We start from the raw sequence: 22060 nt of genomic DNA, 5'->3' as shown, positions 1-22060 counted from the left end.
GAGCAACAAGAGAGTATGGTAAGGAAACAAACATAATACACCCAGGCCCTTCTCAAATGATCTCAGGCTTCAGATACTTCTCCATCTTTCACTGGAGGAGACACCCACCATAGTACTGCACTGGGAAACACAGCAAACTACTACAGGTGGCCACTCCTCTCATTGTGATTTTGTTGCAAGATTTTGTTGGGCTTCAAATCCAATGAGGCCCAGCCAGCATGGCCAATGATTCGGGATGGTGGAGCTGTGGTCCATCATCGTCTGCAGGGACCCATCCTTTCCTTACTAGCCATGAGGGAACTATGTGGGAAGCATCTGCATTACCAAATGCTGCAGGGATTTCCTGTGACTATGCAAAGCAAAGCAAAGCTGCTCTCTTGCAACCTTCTAGATCTCCACGATGAGTAGCAATGCTTACGTCTCTTCATGGTGGTAAACCTATGCTTGGGTTGCAGTATGACTTCATGACTGCAGGAGAGAGACTCATATATTACAATGCTCCGGGGTGGGGGGAGTACAGTGGTACCTCGGGTTAAGAACTTAATTCGTTCCGGAGGTCCGTTCTTAACCTGAAACCGTTCTTAACTTGAGGTACCACTTTAGCTAATGGGGCCTCCCACTGCTGCTGTGCCACCGCTGCACGATTTCTGTTCTCATCCTGAAGCAAAGTTCTTAACCCGAGGTACTATTTCTGGGTTAGCAGAGTCTGTAACCTGAAGCGTATGCAACCTGAGGTACCACTGTACCTACGATAAATTCAAGGGACTTAAACGCAGCAGCTCTCGGCTACTTCCTACAAAGGCAAATATTCTGACATATATAACTCAGCATTTTCCTATTCATCGAGAGAGCGGGGAAACTTATTGTGCATGCACTGGAGAGAAAACTGGAAGTGGAAATCAAAGCTATAACAATTTCTTTTAAAATTCAACCCACCCCTCCCGCCGCAATGATAATCAGTACTGTCAGCTCCAACATGCTGGTCATGTCTGGGGTACGTATACCACTCATTCTCTGCAGCACCTCATGCATGCAATTAGGGAGATGCAGAAGGGAAATCTATTTGTGGAAACCGTATTGGATCACATAACTTCCCTGCAAAGTCAGGGGAATAGACTTCAATGTGGCATAAGCACTTGGATCAGAGCATTTACTTCCTGGCACTCTCTCAACAGCTTTGAAAGGTAATACTTCAAAAAGAACATAAATATACAAGATGGGCACAATTAAGTACGCATAACTTCAGTGCAAGAGCAGTCATACATCATCCATGCAAAATGAACCGTATTGCCTAATCAATGCTAGAACTGTTCAAATCCCACTCTCGAAAACAAATTAGGATTCTGCAGTCAATTGCAGAGATGTAAAGGAAGATTAGTAGTTAAATACTTTAGCTTATTAAGCTAGTGAGTAATTGTCACATGCCAGACCGATGACTGAATACTGTTATGTCTTTGGGGTTTTGTCAAGCCAATGTTCATTTAAAAAGAAAACTTCCACGACAAAGTAGTATTTCATAAGATGAAAATTCAGCCCAGTGACTAAATCTGAGTATTATCGTAAGCCTAACCGCATGGATTCCCAAAAACAGAATGAAAATGATGGTTACTCTTCTGTTATGATTTGGTATCTATGGCAATAGCTTTCATCAGCTTCATGACAAACATTCAGAGGCACAGAACTAGAGAGGCAATGGTGTTTCATTAAGGAAAATAAAAAGTGATGCTTCTTAGTAAGACATACCTATCCTCTCTAGTTCTTGCATTAGATTCAAATTCTTCTCTCTCTAAGGCAGGCATAGGCAAACTCGCCCCTCTAGATGTTTTGGGACTACAACTCCCATCATCCCTAGCTAACAAGACCAGTGGTCAGGGATGATGGGAGTTGTAGTCCCAAAACATCTGGAGGGCCGAGTTTGCCTATGCCTGCTCTAAGGTAACACTCCCTTTAGTCTCTTTTTTTGCAGTGCATTTTTGGCCCCCTTTACTGTTTACAGTAAAGGCTCATTGAAAGCCAATTTCACTATATTATCTTCATGCTGTCTGTTGTATACAAAGCTGGAGTATCAAGAATTCTACTTATGGTGCCCCATAAATATAAATACTATTTATATTGTCAAAGCCATCTGCTTGTCCCTCAATATGTTTTATATTTAAATATATGTACATGTGCACACAAACACTCAGCTTTTCAGTTCCAGAAGACCCGCAAGGCAGCACACAAAACATCAATGAAAACAAATAAATAAGAACTAAGAGTCCACAGCAAAATAAACAAAAGCACTGAAGGTTATGCCTTCAACTAAATAATGTCTCTAACTGCAGCCACTGCTGCTTTGTTTACTGAATTCTACATGAAGAGATTGTAGGTTACAACAGTTGTGTTTAATGAAAAACCCAGCCCCAGGCCATGACAACAATGACCCCCATGTTACAGAGGAGTGAGTGGATTTTGCAGTGCTGGACATAATTTTTAATTGGAAAATTTCTATGCAAATAGGATGAATTGCATTGGAAAGCCGATGACTCCATTGGTAGAGCATGAGACTCTTAATCTCAGGGTTGTGGGTCTGGTTGCACTAGATAAGCCTTGTGGTCCCTTCCAATGCTACAATTCTATTATTCTATTATTCTGATGTTCTAAAGGGTATTTAATTTAGAATGTTTACTTTACTTGAGTTTAGTAAGCAGAGCTAAGAACTTTGAAACTGCCAAGCTTGCCTAATAATGTATTTTTAATTGGTAACCATTCATTTTCACTAATGAACTTATGAAATGGAATATTCTCCGCAAAAACAGAAAGCACTGAAAAATGTTCTACCCCACATAAAATTGTCTATTACTAAGCTAATTATAGTTATTACCACCTTAAGGGGTGTTTTCTGGATCTGAACATACTGCCTTAGGCAATTAATGGGAGTGGGGGATCAAACTTTTATTTACTGCTACGGAAAAAAAGAAAATCAAGATAAAGCTTCCAACACAAAAATACTAAAGCTCTCCGAAAAGTAGAGTTTCGTGCAATTAACATTTGTGTATTTTTAATGTAGCTTTGTATAGCCATAATAGGACTTTTAAAATATGACACAGGGAGGTAAAATGCTATTAAAAAGTATATTGGGTCATGAAATGTCTATATACAGGGCAAGATATTGGCCTTTTGCTAACATGAAAAGATGCATGGCAGTGAGTTTTAGATCTAGTGTGCCAGAACCACAAATATGCCCATAAAATGGTAATTACAAGGCAGAAGATAACATGAAATTACAGGATGCAATCTACCTTCTGCCTCCTTCCTAGCCTAGGGCAATATATAATCCACATTAGCATCCACACCAAAGGAAGAGGAGGTATGGAAGCTGATACCTTTGAACAAGTTAAAATTACAACTGTGGGAAATATATAATATCTGTTCAATAAATATTATTTTATCTGTTCAAATGTTTTCTAAAAGAAAGGATTTCATATTTTCTAAAACAGCACTTCATTTCTTAAGTACGTATCTGAAACACTATCACAAAATTAATTTTGATTATTTTTTTGCCTTTCAGATTGAAAAAGCTTATTGACCAAGACGCAGCCTATCAGGCAAAAAAAGAAAAGGAAAACAGCAAGAAAATAAACAAATTGAAGGAGGAGCTGACAAAACTCAAAACATTTGCGTTAATGGTCGTGGATGAACAGCAAAGACTCACAGAACAGCTAAGCTTGCAAAGCCAAAAGATCCAAGACTTGACCATCACTGCGGAACAAGCTCATGAGAAACTCTCCACTGCAGAAACAAAAGCTCAAGAAGAGGAACAGAAAGCTCTCCGGCTGGAAGCGGAACTTCAGGCGCAGTCCTGTAAGGCCTGCCAAGAACAGGAGGTCGCCATGGCCAAACTAACCAATGAAGAGAGCCAGAACCGCCAGCTCCGCTTAAAATTAACAGCTCTCAGTCGGCAAATTGATGAACTTGAGGAGACTAATAAGTCATTGCGGAAGGCGGAAGAAGAACTGCAGGACCTAAGAGAGAAAATGAACCGAGGGGAATGCGGAAACTCTACCCTTATGTCTGAAGTGGAAGAACTAAGGAAAAGGGTACTGGAGATGGAAGGGAAGGACGAAGAACTCATAAAAATGGAAGAACAGTGCAGGGAGCTTCACAAGAAGCTAGAAAAAGAAGCATCCCAGAGTAAGAACTTCAAAGCAGAAGTTGATAAACTCAACAAGAGAATAATGGAGCTTGAGAAACTGGAGGATGCTTTCAGCAAGAGCAAGCAGGAATGTTACTCTTTGAAATGCAACCTTGAAAAAGAAAAAATGTTAACAAAGCAGCTGTCGCAGGAACTGGATGGCTTAAAAGCCCGTATAGGAGAGCTTGAAACAATTGAAAGCAAATTGGAAAAAACAGAGCTGACACTTAAGGAGGATTTGACAAAACTGAAATCATTAACGGTCATGCTTGTAGATGAAAGGAAAACAATGAATGAGAAAATAAAACAAACGGAAGAAAAACTACAAACCGCAAATACACAACTTCAGCTGGAACAAAAAAAAGTTATGTCAGTCACCGAAAAACTGATTGAAGAAAGCAAGAAGGCGTTAAAATCTAAAACTGATGCAGAGGAAAAAATGTCCCATCTCACAAGAGACAGGGATGAGTTGAAAAACAAACTAAAAGCAGAGGAAGAGAAAGGAAGTGATCTCTCCTCCAAAATGAACCTGCTAAGGAAAAAGCTTCAGTCCTTAGAAGCCATTGAAAAGGAGTTTCTTAAAAATAAACTTAAGGAAACTACCAAGCCTAGCCCATCTTTGCAGCAAGAAAACAACAAGATTAAAGAACTAGCCCAGGAAATTGAGAGGCTCAAGCACAAACTTAAAGAAATGAAAGCCATAGAAGATGATCTCATGAAAACAGAGGACGAATTTGAATCTTTAGAACGCAGATATATCAATGAACAAGACAAAGCCAGATTCCTATCAGAGGAACTTGATGTTGTGAAAAGAGAATTGGCTCGGTATAAGTTAGCAGAGAAGACGGAATGCAACCACGAACAGAGATTATTCAGGAAACTCAAGGAAGAATCAGCCAAATCAGGACACCTTTCAAGGGAAGTAGATGCACTGAAGGAGAAAATTCATGAGTACATGGCAACAGAAGATTTAATATGTCATCTAAGGGAAGACCATACAATCCTGCAGAAGAAACTCACTCACCAAGAAAACAAAAACAAAGAATTGGGAAGAGAAATGGAAATCCTTACTAAAGAACTAGAGAGGTATCGGCGTTTCAGTAAGAGCCTCAGACCAAGTCTCAATGGAAGGAGAATTTCCGACTTGCAAGTTCTCTCTAAGGAAGTTCAAACAGAACCAGCAGACAATGAACCACCTGATTACAAGAGTCTAGTTCCTTTGGAACGGGCTGTCATAAATGGGCATTTATATGAAGAGAGTGACAATGAAGAAGACGACGACAACAATGATGATGAGCAAACAATATCCTTCAAGTACAATGCCGCTGTTGCAAATGCAGTAAACAATAGTAAACTTTGGATACCGTGGATGAAGTCCAAAGAAAGCCATATCCAAAATGGAAAAGTTCTCACCAAGCAGAATGGAAACTGCATCCAGCCTGGAAATTTGGTTCTAAGCCATACACCAGGCCAGCCTCTTCATATAAAAGTTACTCCTGACCATGGACAAAACACAGCTACCCTTGAAATAACAAGCCCTACTACAGAGAGTTCCCACTCTTTTACAAGCACAGCTGTGATACCCAACTGTGGCACACCAAAGCAAAGAATAACCATAATTAAAAATGGGTCTTTGACGCCTATAAAATCTAAAGTAGCTGATGGTTATACAAGTCCAGAGCAAGCCGTGCCACCACTTACTGTGTCTGCCTTTGCTAGATCTCAAACACCTGAATCATGTGGCTCAGTAACTCCTGAAAGGACAATGTCCCCTCTGGCTCTTACAAGTTCTTCAAGTTCCCCGGAGCAGGTACTTTCACCAGAGCCTCTGGAAACTGGTGACAAGCATGCTATCTTTAGAGTATCTCCTGAAAGGCAGTCATCCTGGCAGTTTCAAAGATCTAACAGTTCTGGTTCCAGTGTGATAACTACTGAAGATAATAAAATACATATTCACTTAGGAAGCCCTTATGTTCAAGCTATTCCTAATTCAGCAAAAAACATTAGCCCTTGCACCACAGCGCAGGATAGCAGAAGTCCAGCGTTAGCTAATGGAACGCCAACTAAAGCTACCAACAAAATCACCAGCAGCATCACTATTACACCAACAGCCACTCCTCTCTCACGGCAATCACAAATTACAGTAAGTAATGTGTATAACTGACCCTCCCTCGCTGTGTTGACTTACTTACTTACCACCAGTACAAACTTATACTCTACATCCTGGCAAGAAAGATTTGGGACTATTTTAATTAGAACTTTGTGAGAATTCCTTGCATGTGGTCCAACAACAGCATACAGAACTAACATGAAGATCCGTCTCTTTAAACATATATAAAGTGTGCACTTACTGTATTACCTGTTCATTTAAATAACTTTTTGTAAGACACTTAAGACTTGCACCTGTATAAATGCATCTTTGTGTATTGACGTTTTCAATAACTGACATTATTTCTTGACTGCGACTTTTTGGGTGAAATATTTTAACATTACAAAACAGTAAATAATTGTGTTTTTTAACCACTGCCTGCAGAAATCATTTCGTTTTTGTTCCTCTGTATGTGAATTTTTGCACGTAAAACAGTTTGATTTTAATCTTTAGACAGCGTGTTGATTTTCGTTCACTACCTTACTCATTCCCTGATTTTTCTATTGCTATACGGATCAGTACTTTCTGATCAAATAGCATACAAAATTGCATGTACTTTAAAATAATGATGCATGAAATTACATGAGACCCCAGAGTAGCATAGTGGTAAAGAGAATGAGTCGAGAGCCAGAAAGTGGCTGAGGTGAGATCTGAGCCAGCAATGAGCTCTCTGGGTAGAATAAGAGAAACCGCTATCACTAATTTTCAGGATTGAAGAGAATATGTGCAAAATGCTTTCAGCACTTGGGATAGCACTATATTAATTCAAAGCAAGCAAGTAAAAATATTTCAAAGCAAGCAAGGAAAAACATTTGGGGGAAATGTAATCTGGTAGTTCTCCCCCCCCCCCATAATGCAAACTGGATCGTGAGAATTATACTCCAACTTCTTTAAGCCAGTTATTTCTCTCCTTTACCCACACACTTTGAATACGGGGAGCTACTTTACAGCAAGTCAAAATATTCATCGAGCCTAGCATTCCTTACTCTGACTGGCAGCAGCTCTCCAGGATCTCAGGCAGACGTCATGTGATCCTATTAACTGGAGATGCCAGGAATTCAACCTGGGAACCTCCTGGATGAACTGCAATAGCTTTGCCACTAACCTGTATCAAATTAGGTACCGTATTTTTTGCCCTATAGGACACACTTTTGCCCCTCCAAAAATGAAGGGGAAATGTGTGTGCATCCTATGGGGCGAATGCAGGCTCCTTGGCTTCAGCGATAGCAACGCAAAGCCTCCGAAGCCTGCGCTCTGGAGGTTTCGCGTTGCTTTCGCTGAAGCCAGGAGAGTCTGCTCTTTGAGGCTGGCGGTGGGGGAAAGCAGCGCTTCCACCCATCGCCAGCCCCAGAGGATCGGGAGGCAGCAGGAAGGCGCGTGACGCCTTCGCGCTACTCTCCGACCCCACTTTGAGCCCTACAAGCTGGGTCGAAAAGCCCGCAGGAGTCACACGCGGCTCTTGTGGGCTTTTGCGGGAGGTGGGGGAATTCCGCCACCTCCCACAAAAGCAGGGAGAAGGTCTTGGAGTAGCGCACAGGTTGCGTGCAGCCTGTCCACTGCTCCCTGAGCTGCGGGGGGGGGGGGAATCATATTTTTTCCCTTGATTTCCCCCCCTGAAAACTAGGTGCGCCCTATGGGCCGGTGCACCCTATAGGGCGAAAAATACGGTAGTGAACACAGAAAAAAAATTGCCATCACATCTATTTCTGAAAGACAATATTCAATGAATACCAAGGCCGTGTAAAAATGAAGCCCAAGTTCTGTTAAGGATAACAGCTGCCTGTACTATGGACTAAACAATAAAATTTGTCCTTAACTTTGGGTGCATTCACAAATATTTCACTGCAAACACACACACCAGCGTTGTACCAAGTACCCAACAGATTTTTGCTCCTATAAACATGCAAATATGATTCCAACACTACCCCCCTTTTTAACATGCCCACTTCATTAAAGAAAGGAAACTCAGCAAAGGTTTTAAGTGTTATAAATAAATTGAGACATATAAATTCATTCATTTAAAAATACATTTATTCCACCTTTCCATATGTATGTTGTAGGTAGCTCTCAGAAAGACAAAAGAAAATATCAACACAACATTAAAATCTAATACAAAGAACATGAGCATAATCCACAATGGCACAACAACCTGCTGTCCACAGACAGCTGTTGTTCAGTCAGATGCCCAACAAGATATCAGAACAAGTTTATTCAAACATGAAACACAACTTTTTCAAATGGGAACTTAGTGAAACAGAAGGTGGCCATTTAAACTCCCTGGAGAATGCATTCCAAATACAGGGACCATCACTGAAAAAGCCCCACTTCCATTTGCCACTCACCTAATCCCTAAAGGTGGGGGCACTAGCTAATGGTGACCTCAAAAAAGCCAGATTCATGTAGAAACAGGTGACCCTGTAAGGTAGGAGGGGAACTGAAACTGTCTAGTGGGCCAGACTGTTCTCTCCTCTGGCCCTCACATACCAGGTTTGACAGGTGGGTGAAACTGGCCATCTGTCAATCACCTCCCAATGATCTCAGGTGACTTTTTTTGCCCGCAGACATTTGACACAGCACTTTGCAAAACTTTCACAAAACAGCACTTTGCAAGACCAGACAATCAGCTGACTAGGGGTGCCCACAAACCTATTTTTGGCTGAGCCAGTTTTGTTACCTGTCCCATGCTTGATGCCATATACAACATCAGGTGTAGGACAGGTGGGCATGGCTTGGCCAGAACTATCCCCTAGGCCATATGAGGAGGCCTGGTGGGACTAATTAGGCCCATGAGCCTGAGGTTCCCCATGCCTGCTGTAAGGCAAAGGCATATCCAAGATCCAAATCATAAACTGGAATATCTATAAGTTGTTATTTCAGTATGCATGCAACACTAAACCATAGTTAACAATTAACTATGGTTTATTATGAATGAGCAGTGTGCTGGTGCATGGTGCTGATTAGTGCATGCTTCACTCCGCCTCCAATCCTATCTCTGATGCAACTGGGGAAAAGACACTATAAAGGCTGGCTTGGTGTTAGATATTAACCAGTGCTCCTAGTTCCCCTACCCCACCTCCCCAAGCAAACCATAAGGAGTCAGCCAATAACCAATGGTGGCTTCTGTTCATGGTTTGGTTAAACTGTTCAGTCTCATTAAACCATACTTACTTTTTAACTATGGTTAATGTATGACTCAGACCAAAACATTACAATTTCTGTGGTAAAATAAAGTGATAAATTAAAGGCACAGTTAAGGGGGGGGGGAGCTTTTACAGATGTTTAAAGTACGAGGAGAGCCTACTGAAATTAAGGTAATTGTGTTCATGACCTGCAGCCTTCATAGGTATTGCTCATATTTTCCAAGCAAAAGGTATGTGCATCAGCAATCACATTGGAAGTTAGATTTAAAACAGGTGTGAATTGGGGGCGGGGGTATCTCAGGTGGAGTAAGAGGTATTTTGAGGGGTAAGTAAGCTTGTGATGTTGTATTAACACACAAATTCACATTGAATACCAATATTCTTAAACAACTCAGTATCTTCTACACTTACAGTGCAATCCTATATATCTATTTACTTAGAAGTAAGCCCCACTGGGTTCAACAAGGCTTGCTCCCCCAGGTGCATAGGAGTGCAGCCTTAGTTATTCTGGTCTGATATTACAAAAGAAAGTAAATTATATTTCAGATTGCTTTATCAGCTGCATTTAAGTCTTTAAGACATAGATCACCATCTTAGAGAAATTTTGACACACCTTAAATTCTGCTGAAATCCATGGAAATTCACATTGATTACTTTCTCTGGATTACAAGCATAAAAAGAAGCATCTCTTTTGGTTTGGCTTTTGCTGAAATTCTATGATTATTATGAAGAGGTGTTTTCAAAAGCTGAGAAAGTTAACTATTAGAAGAACAGCAGCACAGTTGATGAACTATTTATTTAGTTTGCAAGAATATATCAGGAATAATGCGCATTCAACAGAGACAAGATTTAAAAGATAAGTGGATCCTATCAGGAAATAGCAGGCAAAAATCACCAGGGATCCAATAAAGCCTTGCTTTGGATGAACTTTTCAGGTATCGACTATAACTATGCGAGAAAAAGAAATTGAACACACAAAACATGATTTGCAAATGAATAGTTTGCCAATTTGACAAAACAAAACTACCAAATAGATGTTTGGTTTTTTGAAGGTAAATAACCCAAGGTAAACCTAGGATGCAGTCCATAAAACTATCCTATCAATCGACTGAAAGAGCTGGTTTCACTTTTCAAAAAAATGAGTCCCATTCCACACAACTGGCTAATCTGCCAGGACGGAATCCAGGATGTACACATGATCTAACAGAGGAAGATGCAAACAAACTGCATATACAAATGCAGACAAGCAAAGAGGCATTATTTTTAAACTGGGGAGGAGCAAGCATTGTAGCACACCTTATTTAAAATGTCAGCCAAAAGGGGAGGCATGGCACCCATGCATTCCAGTGCAGATAGGATTCAGATACAAAACACAAGTTTGTGTTTTTAACCCAGGTATCTAACTACAGGTATTTGAAGCATATTATTAAATCTGTTTTAGTATGGTGGTCAGCTTGGCCCACATAACATACAAATAATGTAAGAACTGCATACTTGTAATCCTGGTCTTATAGATCAGAGCCCCAATTTAACAGGAGAAATTTATTAGGCATGTGAGGCAAATTTCTGGGTTTAAGCCTTGCACCTCACTCTCAAGATAAGGATATGTGCTGCAGTGGAACAAATAGCTACCTTTCATAGGAACAATAGAACAACAACAACAACAACAACAACAACAATCCTATTGCTACACAGCAGAACTACATGAACATCAAGAAAAAAGCTTTTGTGTGCATGCACACTTCTTCAGATACCAAGAAGTGTGCATGCACACAAAAGCTCATACCAATAACAAACTTAGTTGGTGTCTAAGGTGCTACTGGACGGAATTTTTTTATTTTGTTTCAACTATGGCAGACCAACACGGCTACCTACCTGTAACTAGAATCAAGAAAAGAGTTAGGTGTAGACAAGAAATGACCAAGCCACATGCAACAGCAGCTACTTAGACAGTACAGAAAGACTGGCTGAGAACAATCACACCAGGACTACCTAATTATCAGTAACTCAGCTGAAGACAGTCTAATTTGATTTGATTTATTAAAAAAAAGATCAAAAGGAGAGACAAGACAGTAAGGTTTCTGCTAAGTTCTAAAGGTTGGCTATCTACTTCAAGCTCTGCTTGGCTCATTTAATAATGCCAAGCCACAACTCTCTTTTATCATTGCTAGAAACCTGCATATGCTGCTGACTTGCATGTAATTTATAGTGATTTGAAAAGGACTTACTCATGAGGAAAAAATATGTATAGGCTCACAGTTCAACAGAATAAAAGACCTATTCCAAACGCCAATTCTATGCCAAACACCATGTTAGAAAAGAAAAACCTATCATAATATTACTATAACGGGTTGGCAACAGATTATGCCAACTGCCCCTAAGGTTCCTCTGCTTTTCACTTAAATATAGGGTTTCTTTCTAAATGCTTCAAATGGTAACCACATCCTGTGAAATTAAGCAATTCTATCCTGAACCCACATTAAATTAAACAACCTATAATGCAAACTTTAGAAATCCTTGGGTGATCAGTTGCATCATAAAGGGCAATATGAGCAAGTATAAAATCAGGCATTTGCCCATTATTGCCCTGAGGCTATCCTAACTGAATGTTGTAACTGAAAACAGCAAAAATCTAAGACTATTTAGCTCATATTGTGCACCACCCAGGCAAGTACTGCTTTTGTGGATCAGACCAAATATACTTCTAGGGTGACGCTCCATCTCCCACAGTGGCCAGCTATGTTCTGCCTCCACTACTGGAGATGGCATGTTTGGAGTCACAAGGGAAGAGAGTGCTGTTGAATTCAGGCCCTGCTTGCAGGACTCCTATAGACATCTGGCTGACCACTGCGGGAACAGGATGCTAGAAGAGATTGGCCTCTGACCAGATCTTAAAAAGGTTCTTCTTACATTATTATGCCGCTGGTGAGCTCACAAAGAGAACTAGAGGAAAAGCCGTTTATAGCTTGTTCCCAGTGTTTGACATAAGTTTAGCAGTGAAGACCTAAAAATGTTGTGCTAGGAAAAAGAGAAGGGCAGAAGCAGGATAAAAGTGACCTTCCTTTCTTTGGCACTCCCACTTCCTTTGCCTCAGTCTGGTCAGTGGGCTCATCTGCCGGCCAACTCCAAGAAACAGATACTAAACCCAGTGGTTGTCACTGACAGGCTGCTTGCCTAAGTGGTTCTTTCTAACGCCACGAAACAGAAAGACCTGGCACATATACATTCAACATTTTAAAAGGGGGCTGTAATCTATCTACAAAAGCGGAAAACATGAGCACATTTTACTTCCCACTAATGTCAATGGCAACAATCATCACTTGTTCAGCATTATTCCATTGAAATCAGCTGAATCTAGAAGCTTGGCTTGCGCCCACCCTTGGTATTTACAAATGATTGCCAACTTTTTATATCAGGGATGACAGTTAGGTTTCTGTCTCTAACTAATACGGCCTTATGGATCATATATACCTGGAGATAAGCATCCTTGCGGTAAACAACGCCAGATTTGAGAATTGTATCAGGTGCAACTTCGCAGATGAAGTGTCCTTAGAAGGCAGGGGTGAGGGATCTGGTGCCCTTCAGATATTATTAGACTCCTGCTCTCATCATCCCCAGCCAGGTCAGGGATGATTTTTTATTTGTTTATTTCAAGTTTGTGGACTGCTTTTCATCAAGGGGTCTGGAAGGTGGCAACACAAGAACAGGCCTTTTCTGTGGTGGCTCCCCGCTTGTGGAATGCTCTCCCCAAGGAGGCTGACCTGGCACTTTTGTTACATATCTTTAGGTGCCAGGCAAAAAACTTTCCTCTTCTCCCAGGCCTTTGTTTAATTAGCCAATCAATGGCCTTTTAAACTGGGGGAGAGGTATTTTTTTGTTGTTACTATGTTATGCATTTGTGTTTTTATATTGTAAACTGCCCTGTGATCCTTGGATGAAGAGCAATATAGAAATTTAATAAACAACAACAAGGAGATGATCCTAAGTACCTGAAGTTCTGCTACCTCATAGAATCATAGAAGCGTAGAGTTGGAAGGGACCCTGAGGGTCATCTAACTTAACTCTCTGCAATTCAGGAATCTCAACTAAAGAATCCATGACAGGCGGCCATCCAACCTCTGCATAAAAACATCCAATGAAGGAGAGACCACAACCTGCAGAGGGAGTTGGTTCCACTGTCGAGCAGCTCTTACCGTCAGAAAGTTCCTCCTGATCTTTAGTGGGAATCTCCTTTCTTGTAACTTGAATCCATTGGTTTGGGTCCTACCCTCTGTAGCAGGAGAAAGCAAGCTTGCATATTTGTATGTGTGTGTATATACATATATCACTTTTATTGTACAAAACATGCTTCACAATCCTGATTTCACCAAGCTACGTAAGCCCTGTGAAACAAGGTACTGCATTAATTTGTACTGCAGACATGAAAAATTTAAGCTGACACACAGGGGCAGTTGCCAAAGAACTCCAAGGCTAAACTGGTATTTGCACGTGGGTTTCTTTGGCTATATGTATTGCCAAAGAGGAATTAGAAACATTTGGAAAGCTTACAGGAAAGATGATGAGTCCTAGGAACTAATCAGGAATACTTCCTAAGTAGAACTGGACTCAGCAATCCAGGCGGAAGCATTAATAAAATTTTATGATTATTCTGACCCCCTCCTTTGGTAATTCTTCACAGAACTCTAGCCCAATGGTTGCCATCAATTTGATTTGAACTGATTTTATAATGAATTGATTTTAGAATGCTGTATTATTTTACTGTTGTCAGCCACTCTGAGACTGGTTTCGGCTGGGGAGGGCGGGATATAAATAAAATTTTATTATTTATTTATTATTATCATTAAAAAAATAACCAGAAACAGTCCAGCCCATTTATTCCAGGCTCTCTAATACATGAAACAATTTTCTTCTCAGCATGTCAGGTCTTCTGCCAAGGTGGGTTATAAATATGAAAGGAAACCAGCTTCTACCCATAGGTATATGAAGGGAACTTGACTACATCACACTCAGCAGAATATAAATGGAACAGAAATTAAGCAACTGCACCCTCTGCAGGCCAAACCTTATCAGTTCAACATCATATACACACAAATTCCATTCACCAGTTAATTTTTCAAAGAGGGGATGTATGTGCTCAATCAGACATCAGATATACACATGGTCCAAGCGGGCCTTCTGCCCACATAAAACATTAGGTAAAACAAATTAAATAGGTGTCAACCTGGGGAGTAAAGTACCCCAGTAGGCAATGTTCAGCTTCCAGTGGTCTCTCATGTTTGTAGCCTCTAAGTGCCATAGTTGTTTGCATTTTCAGCTGATCAGCAGGATAAAAGCCTTCCTTGCAGATTCAGTCTTTCTGAACATCTCTCTCTTGGTTGCCTTTTAAAAAATCTCAGTAGACTTTGGGAGCAACAGGTGCCCTTGATAGCTGTTTGGAAGCTGCAGCTAATGAACAACATAGTGGCCCACCTGCTGATCGAAGAAGAGCCACAGTACCCAAAATCAGCTAAGCACCCATATTTCTTCCAGGACACTATCCAAAGTGTTAACTTTTGACCTGTGAAGATGTTTATGCTATGTTGATTTGCAATCCCCAAGATCAGTCAGTACCTCTGATTATACATTTATTTGGTGTGGTTTTTAGCAGCTAAGTTTAATGGGTTTGGTTTAATGCAGGGATGGGAACCTGTAGCCTTCTAGTCATCACCTTCTAGTCATCACCCCTGACAATTACCTATGCTGGCTAGAGGCCAACAATATTTAGATGTCCACAGGTTCTCTATCCCTACTTATATTTACTGCAGTCTTGTCATTTCCTTCTTGCCCACCATGAATTGCAGCTGCCTCAAGGTAGCATGCAAGCGGATAAAAGGTGGCCTTTTCTTCTAGCCTACTATCTGCACAGCTCCAGGAAGAGGTGCAACAAGCCACTGCCATCTCAAGCCACACGTGTGCCTTTCTTATATTTATTTATTAAAGTATTCAATGCCAGATTTGAGAATTGTATCAATTTGAGAATTGAATACCGTCCTCCTACAAAAACATCAGGGCAGTGTATAACAACATAAAGACATTTAAAAACTATACAAAGCAATTTCTAAAATGACTAGCTACTCAGGGTACATTTTAGACAACTGCATAAACCTGTCAACATGAAAAGGTGTTTAAGAGATATCTAAGTCAAAAGCAAGGATGCCTGCCAAATCTTCCCATGTCTTCTAATTTTACAAAAAGTGAAAACAGCCTAGACACTAAATCACAAAGTGACCAAATGATCACAGAAGTGCTGTTCCTGATTATTCCTATTAGACTGTAAATCAGGACATAGCTAAAAAAAGGAAACTGAACAGAAATAAATATTTCTGTCGCTCTCACCCAAAATATGGATGTAATATGGACCCAAAAATATTTTCTTTGCTTTCCCTGCTGGTCCCCTTCACAACACATCTTGAGCAATTTGTAAAAACATTTGTCTTTATTATCTACTTGGTTCAGTTAGCTCTGTAACAAAATCTAGAACCCCACTGTTCATATTTTGGCCAAGCACAATCCCCAGTGACGCTTAAAAAAACATGCTTCAGAGTTCGAAAATGGTCATTTTCTACAAACTACTGAACTTTGCTGCCATCTAGAGACAAAGTCCTTCCCAGCTCTTACATTCCTATCTAGTATCTTCTTTAAAAATAACCCCAAAACTGTGTTATTCCAGCAATTTTAAGTTACATTTCATGCCAATCTGTATGTTTAGTTTACTAAAGAATTGTGCAAACTGCCAGCCTTAACAATTACTCCTCTCCCTTTTCTTTTGTAATCTATCCCAGATTGCTGATGTCTTCCGTCAAGCGATTCCTACGCGGATCCCTAAACCAAAGAATACCAGTGCAACTGTAGTACCAGTGAGGACACCTACTGGGCAACTCAAGACCCCACTCCAGGACAGTAAATCTGGAAAATCACACATCACCAAAACCATTCCCAGCGTTGTCATTCAAAATGGTGGGAAAAGATAGACTGGCCTGATATGTAATAGAATAATGTCTAACTTTTGAGTAACGAGGATACACCATGCCCATTTTGTCCCTAAGACCTATGCAAGTAAAAGGTAATATAAAAGCATCATACATGGGCAGAAAATGTTGACACTGGAATTATAAAGCATCAGGACATGCTTATGAAGTTTCTGTTCTCCACAAAGCAGTGTAAGGGTGCTCCATATTCCCGATCTGTACCGAGCAGCAGAGGTTGCCTCTTAGCACAGAGTGAGAAATGAGGTTTCCAATTAGTTCAAATGTTAGCTCTTGCAAGGTTACTCCACACAGCAGTGAAATTATGTCCATCTATGTATGGTCTGTTACAACTGTAGATCATTTCACTTCCTTTAACGGTAGCTATAGTTAGAAGGTCACCTGAGAGCATTTTCTTCTGGTGAAATGGTGACGGTGTTTCTTAAGGTTGTTTGCATTGCTATGAAACAGAAAAGTCGTATCAGACAGACAGTATACTAAAACTTTAGATATGACCAAGATGCTGCAAATGGGTAACTGGGAAGTAGACAACCCAGGCAAATAGCAATGGATGCCGGTCCTGCTCCTTCCACCTACAGAGAGCCTGGTGGTATGGCACCAAGAATATACTTCTCCTGCCAGACACCAAAATGGCAGCAGAAGAAACACAAGAGAAGGCTAGAGGGTTTGACATTCAGTACCCTTCCCCAACAGGAAAAAGAGTTGAGGAGCAAAGGCACTAGAGAGGCAGAAATGCTGCATACCACACAGTATATGAAGGAAGTGGATCATTTGCAAGGAGACTATGTATTTTAAAAGCTAAGGTGCTGTGTATTTTAATTATTCCTATGTACTTTGTGTGTCGAAGTATTTAACATAGCAGGTTGAATGAGAAAGTATTTTTTAAATTGACAGTTAATTATTTTAAAGCCAGTACCATTCTTGTGTGTTTGGGTTTGTAAAGCAAGGCGATGAACATTCTCCTATGTCTCATTATAAAGCTAAATCTTTTCATATGTCAATGTGAAATAATATGCATCACTGAGCAACATTCCTAAGGTGCTATCCAAAGGAGGGAGATGTTACTCTTACAACAATTCCCTAAAAAGCATATGTAAAAAAATTTAAAGGGGGACGGGGGATGCAATAGGTTACCATGTTATTTTGGCTTCTGATGTCAAATGAGGGTCTCCCATGCCCTTAGTGACTATAAAAGAAGAGTTTTCCCCCTAAGAATTGAGGTGGGACTGTTGAAGGAGGCAGAGGCTGCTTCTGAAGGAGATGAGAGTCAACCCTCTCCCAGGCATGTGTGCCTGAGTGAGGACACTGGTGGAGGAAGAGGGGGGCGGGGGGAGCACACCGCCCCCAGCAGTGTGATCCCGGTGGGGTGCCATCGCAGCTGCCCCCCACCTGTGCTGGGCGCCATGCCCCCAGGACGTGCACCACGCCACTGCGGGCAGTGTGCCACGCCCACGGGACATGTGCCAGCCATGCCCCCGCCTGCTCTCCGCCCCCCCGGTGCCAGAGCATGAAGCTCCGCCACTGAGAATTGAGTGACAAACACCAAACACCCCTACCGTTCAGCGCAATGTAATTATGAACAGTGTAGTATAGATACAATACTGGAATACCTGCATAAGATAGAGGTGCCTGTTGCATTTTGTTATTTCACTCAGAGACCTGCAGAGTTTATTTCTCCCCTTGACACCTTCTAGAGCTAGGATCTCCAACATGGTGCTTGTGGGTACCACAAAGGCCTTAGACACACCACACTTTGGTGCCCACCAAGGTCCCCTGCCCTACCGATTTGTTTTTTAAATTGAAGATTTGCTTGTTTTGGAGGGTGTTGCCTGCTTGGTGTTTTGTGAAACAGGCATTTTGTGGTGCCTATGAGCATTTATTAGATTTCAAAATGTTTTCCCCTGGCAAATAAGGTTAGGGAACTCTGTATCAGGGCAAAGCTTGTAAACATCTGATCTCCAGACGGGATCATGTCAGAGTTGTGTATAGACACTGAATCTTGTCTAAACTCATGAGAGCTGACACTACGTGTCCCAACATACAAGTGAAGCCTAACCAGGTCCATGTCATGGGGTCCTGCAGAACATCAGTTAATGCATACCCTAGTTGTTTGTCTACAATAGTTTTGCAAGTTTTATTTACACCACATGAGATGGGAAAGGATGTCTATTGAACACAAACTATTGTGTTGGGCAGGAGAAGCCTATAGACGTCAAACAAGTAAGCATATGATGGAAACAGCTTATAAAATGACACACGTTGCTTGTTTAACAAAAATTATATACCACTTGATCGCAACAAAACCTTAAAACAGTTTCCAAAAAGATACATCATCAATATAAGACCATTAAAAATGGGTATTTCAAAACTTTCAACAACTAATTAAAATCAAGAACAAACCAAAAAGCAGACTAAAACACATGTAACTTCTACAAATGTCTGGATATGCCTGCCTAAACAAAAATGTTTTACGCAGGAGCAGAAAATTTCAGTGAAGGCACCTGCCTGATGTCAATAGACGGGGAGTTCCAAAGTGTACGTGCCACCACACAAAAAATGCAATTTATTACACAGCCCTGTAAGAGAAATACAACTTTGGGAAAATGGCACATGGCAAGAAACGGGCAAGAAATGGGGGGGGGGGGGTATTATTTATGTAATAACTAGTAATTGTGCTGAAGTTTGGATTTTGGGGTAAAAAATGAGGTACACCATATATTGATAATGGTGCCATGGGCGCCAGCACAAAATGGCTGCCATAAGCTGCAGTACAAAAAAAGTGACAGTACTCCATAATGGTGAGTACTGTAATAAAAAAAAAACCAGGCCGCAGGTATCCTAGGTGCAACCATCTATAGGAGATGGAGTTGCTATGGATCCTGACACCCTAATAGAGTTGGCAGGACAGTAAGGAAGTTTCCCATAGAATCTTAGGCCCAAGATGCTACTGTGAACTCCCTTGGAGGTTCCAAGATGGAGAAGCCTCCAGACACCATTACACTCATCATGGTACCAAGCTCAGGAGCATGACAGAGTTTGGAATAAAACTGACCATAATTCAGGCACAAATTAACTCTTTTGCTTTGAACCATCCCAGGAAGCTCACCCTCCCTCCAGCAGTAACAGAACATTATAGTGTAGTCCACCCAAAACTGGTTATACAGAAAGGCCTTATGTGAGGAACGCTAGAGGGCAGCATTCATATTGTCAAAAAGCACTCTCTGGCTATAGCTACACAACATGCTCTAATAGTTTTCACAGTTATTTGTCTCCTCAGAAAAAAAATGGGAACTGTGGTTGGAGGAAGGAAGACATCTGGCATACGGTAGCAAAAAACACTCAGCACCATCACCAAGCTACAATACTCCAGATATTTTGCAGCAGGGGTCAGCAAGGTTTACCTCGCCTGGGCCAGTTCACTCCAGCAGAGATCCCTCTGTGGGCTGGATCACGCAAGCGTGCGATTTCCAGTGTCTGCGTAGACGCAATTTCCAGCGTTGCCGCATGCGCAGACACTATTTCTGGTGCCACAGAAGCGAGTCCCCGTACTGCGCCAGTTTAGCGCAGCGCATGGGGACTTGCCGAGTGGGTGGCTCGGCTTGGGGGTAGCTCGTGGGCCGGTTAAACGACCCCCATGGGCCGCTTGTGGCCCATGGGCCTTAGGTTGCCAACCCGTTTCACAGAATGAAAAGCAGCCGAAGAAGTATAAGACCAATATATATTTATATATGGTTCATAGACTCAGCAAACTATAGAGTTGGAAGGGATCATAAAGGGACTACAAAACCCCTGGCCATGCAGGGATCTTTTGCCCAACGTGGGGCTCAAACCCACAACCCTGAGATTTCTTTTTGTAATGTATATATCCCTTCTCTGTCTTCATAAGTGAGAACCCTGGTCTTTTGTTATGTCAAGAAGACCCTCTTCAATATATTAGGCATATATTTATGTAACCAAAGGCCAGAGATTAGATGCAGGTGATGGGTATGCATGTTCACCATGCAAACGTTACATATATGCCCAATCACACGTACACATTTTACATACTCATTCTTTCACAGGATTCCTACACATTTCCATCAACCAAGTCTCCAGAATGAAACCCAAGAAAGGGGGCAGCCATAGACCCCTGAGAACTGTACCCTCCACCCCCTTTTATATTTATCCCCCTCATAAGCAGCAGTCCATAAACCCTTAAAGCTTCAAGGCCTTTTTATAAGGGGATCTGCTTCCAGTTTCACTCCTCCTGAAAGGTCACTTCGGCTTTTCATTCGTGCCACCTGTTTCACAGGCTAGTTGGAGGCCAAATTGGTTTCAAAAAGTGCAGTGTGCCCAAGCTCTTTTCCTAAAGGGGCTGAAGGGAGACAAGTCCCTCCTCAGCTCAGCTGAAGAACAAATCCCAGTCAGAAACCTAGCAGGCAGTTTAACACTGTTTATTCATTTGTTTTTAAAATGCATTTTATTGGTTTGGGGCCATTATCCTAACACCCCACATCTCACCGGGAGGAAAACTCTAGCACAGGGATCCCCAAACTCGGCCCTCCAGATGTTTTGGGGCCACAATTCCCATCATCCTTGACCACTGGGTCCTGTTAGCTAGGGATGATGGGAGTTGTAGTCCCAAAACATCTGGAGGGTGAGTTTGGGGGTGCCTGCTCTAGCAAAACAGCAGTGGATTTAAGTTTGACGAGGCCCTAAGCTACTGAAGGTAATGGGGCCCTTTATATGTCCAGCTGTCCTATGTCAACAACAAATTGTCGCTGTTTTTTGTGTTGAATATATGCTATATGGTAATTTATGGACCTAATAGGTATCTAAAGCCACTTGCACATAACAAATAGGAGCCTACACAACACTAAACACTGCTGCTGCTGTATGTAGGTTTTATTTTATTTGTTTTTTATCTTATATTTTGGTAATGTACATCCAGTTGTTTTTTTCCTTTAATTTTTGGGGGGGCACCCGGAGAGTGGGGCCCTAAGCTATAGCTTGTTTAGCTTATGCGTAAACCTGGCACTAGCCCCACATCTTACCAGGAGGAAAACTCTAGCAGTGAAGAGAGCGCAATAAATCAGAGGTTGGGGCTGGAAAGAGAAGATTTGAGTTGCTTTGCCCAAGTGGAGACAAAATGTGTAGAGGAGAGAGAGCGAGAAAGGAAAGTCACAGAGTTGGAAGAGACCCTAGACCTAGAGGGTCATCTAGCCCAACCCCCTGCAATGAAGGAATCTGAACTGAAACATCCACGACAGGCGGCCAACCAAACTCTAAGAAGGCCAAAAGAAAGTCTGATGCAAAGCAAGGCTTTTGCTTTTTGACTTCCTCAGTCACTGCTCGGTACCTGGACTGCTGCCGCTGCCTTCACGTGGTTCCCACCAGGGCTCGTCTAGGGTGTCCCCCATGCTGCAGGTCCTCCGGAGGCCACGCCGCTCCTACCAAGGGCTGAGAAGGGGGAGGAGCGGAGGAAGCCGCCGGCTGGCCCTGCTCCGACCGAGGACTGCGAGGTCCGCCCCGAGGGGCGGGTGTGGGACGGGGCCTCCGCAGGCGTCCCGAGCAACGAGCGCGCCGCCGCCCT

The 22060-nt window shown here is 41.8% G+C and overlaps 2 protein-coding genes across 4 annotated transcripts in view; one reads left to right on the top strand and one right to left on the bottom strand.

Annotated features, from left to right (window-relative positions):
* Window positions 1-17483, top strand: part of FILIP1L (filamin A interacting protein 1 like) — a 185149-nt gene extending 167666 nt beyond the window's left edge. For all 3 annotated transcript variants that reach the window (XM_083611479.1, XM_083611480.1, XM_083611481.1), the window contains 2 exons: window positions 3551-6317; window positions 16285-17483. In XM_083611479.1, the coding sequence (XP_083467605.1) occupies window positions 3551-6317; window positions 16285-16473 (2956 nt within the window). In that variant the 3' untranslated portion in view covers window positions 16474-17483. The remainder of the gene's footprint in view (window positions 1-3550; window positions 6318-16284) is intronic.
* Window positions 1-22060, bottom strand: part of CMSS1 (cms1 ribosomal small subunit homolog) — a 180056-nt gene extending 157996 nt beyond the window's left edge. The window contains exon 1 of the mRNA XM_083611740.1: window positions 21827-22060. Within this exon, the coding sequence (XP_083467866.1) occupies window positions 21827-21887 (61 nt within the window). The 5' untranslated portion in view covers window positions 21888-22060. The remainder of the gene's footprint in view (window positions 1-21826) is intronic.

The sequence above is a fragment of the Podarcis filfolensis genome (assembly GCF_964270895.1).
Source record: "Podarcis filfolensis genome assembly, chromosome: 4".
Classification (NCBI taxonomy): domain Eukaryota; kingdom Metazoa; phylum Chordata; class Lepidosauria; order Squamata; family Lacertidae; genus Podarcis; species Podarcis filfolensis.
This window is presented reverse-complemented; position numbering and strand designations above follow the sequence as displayed.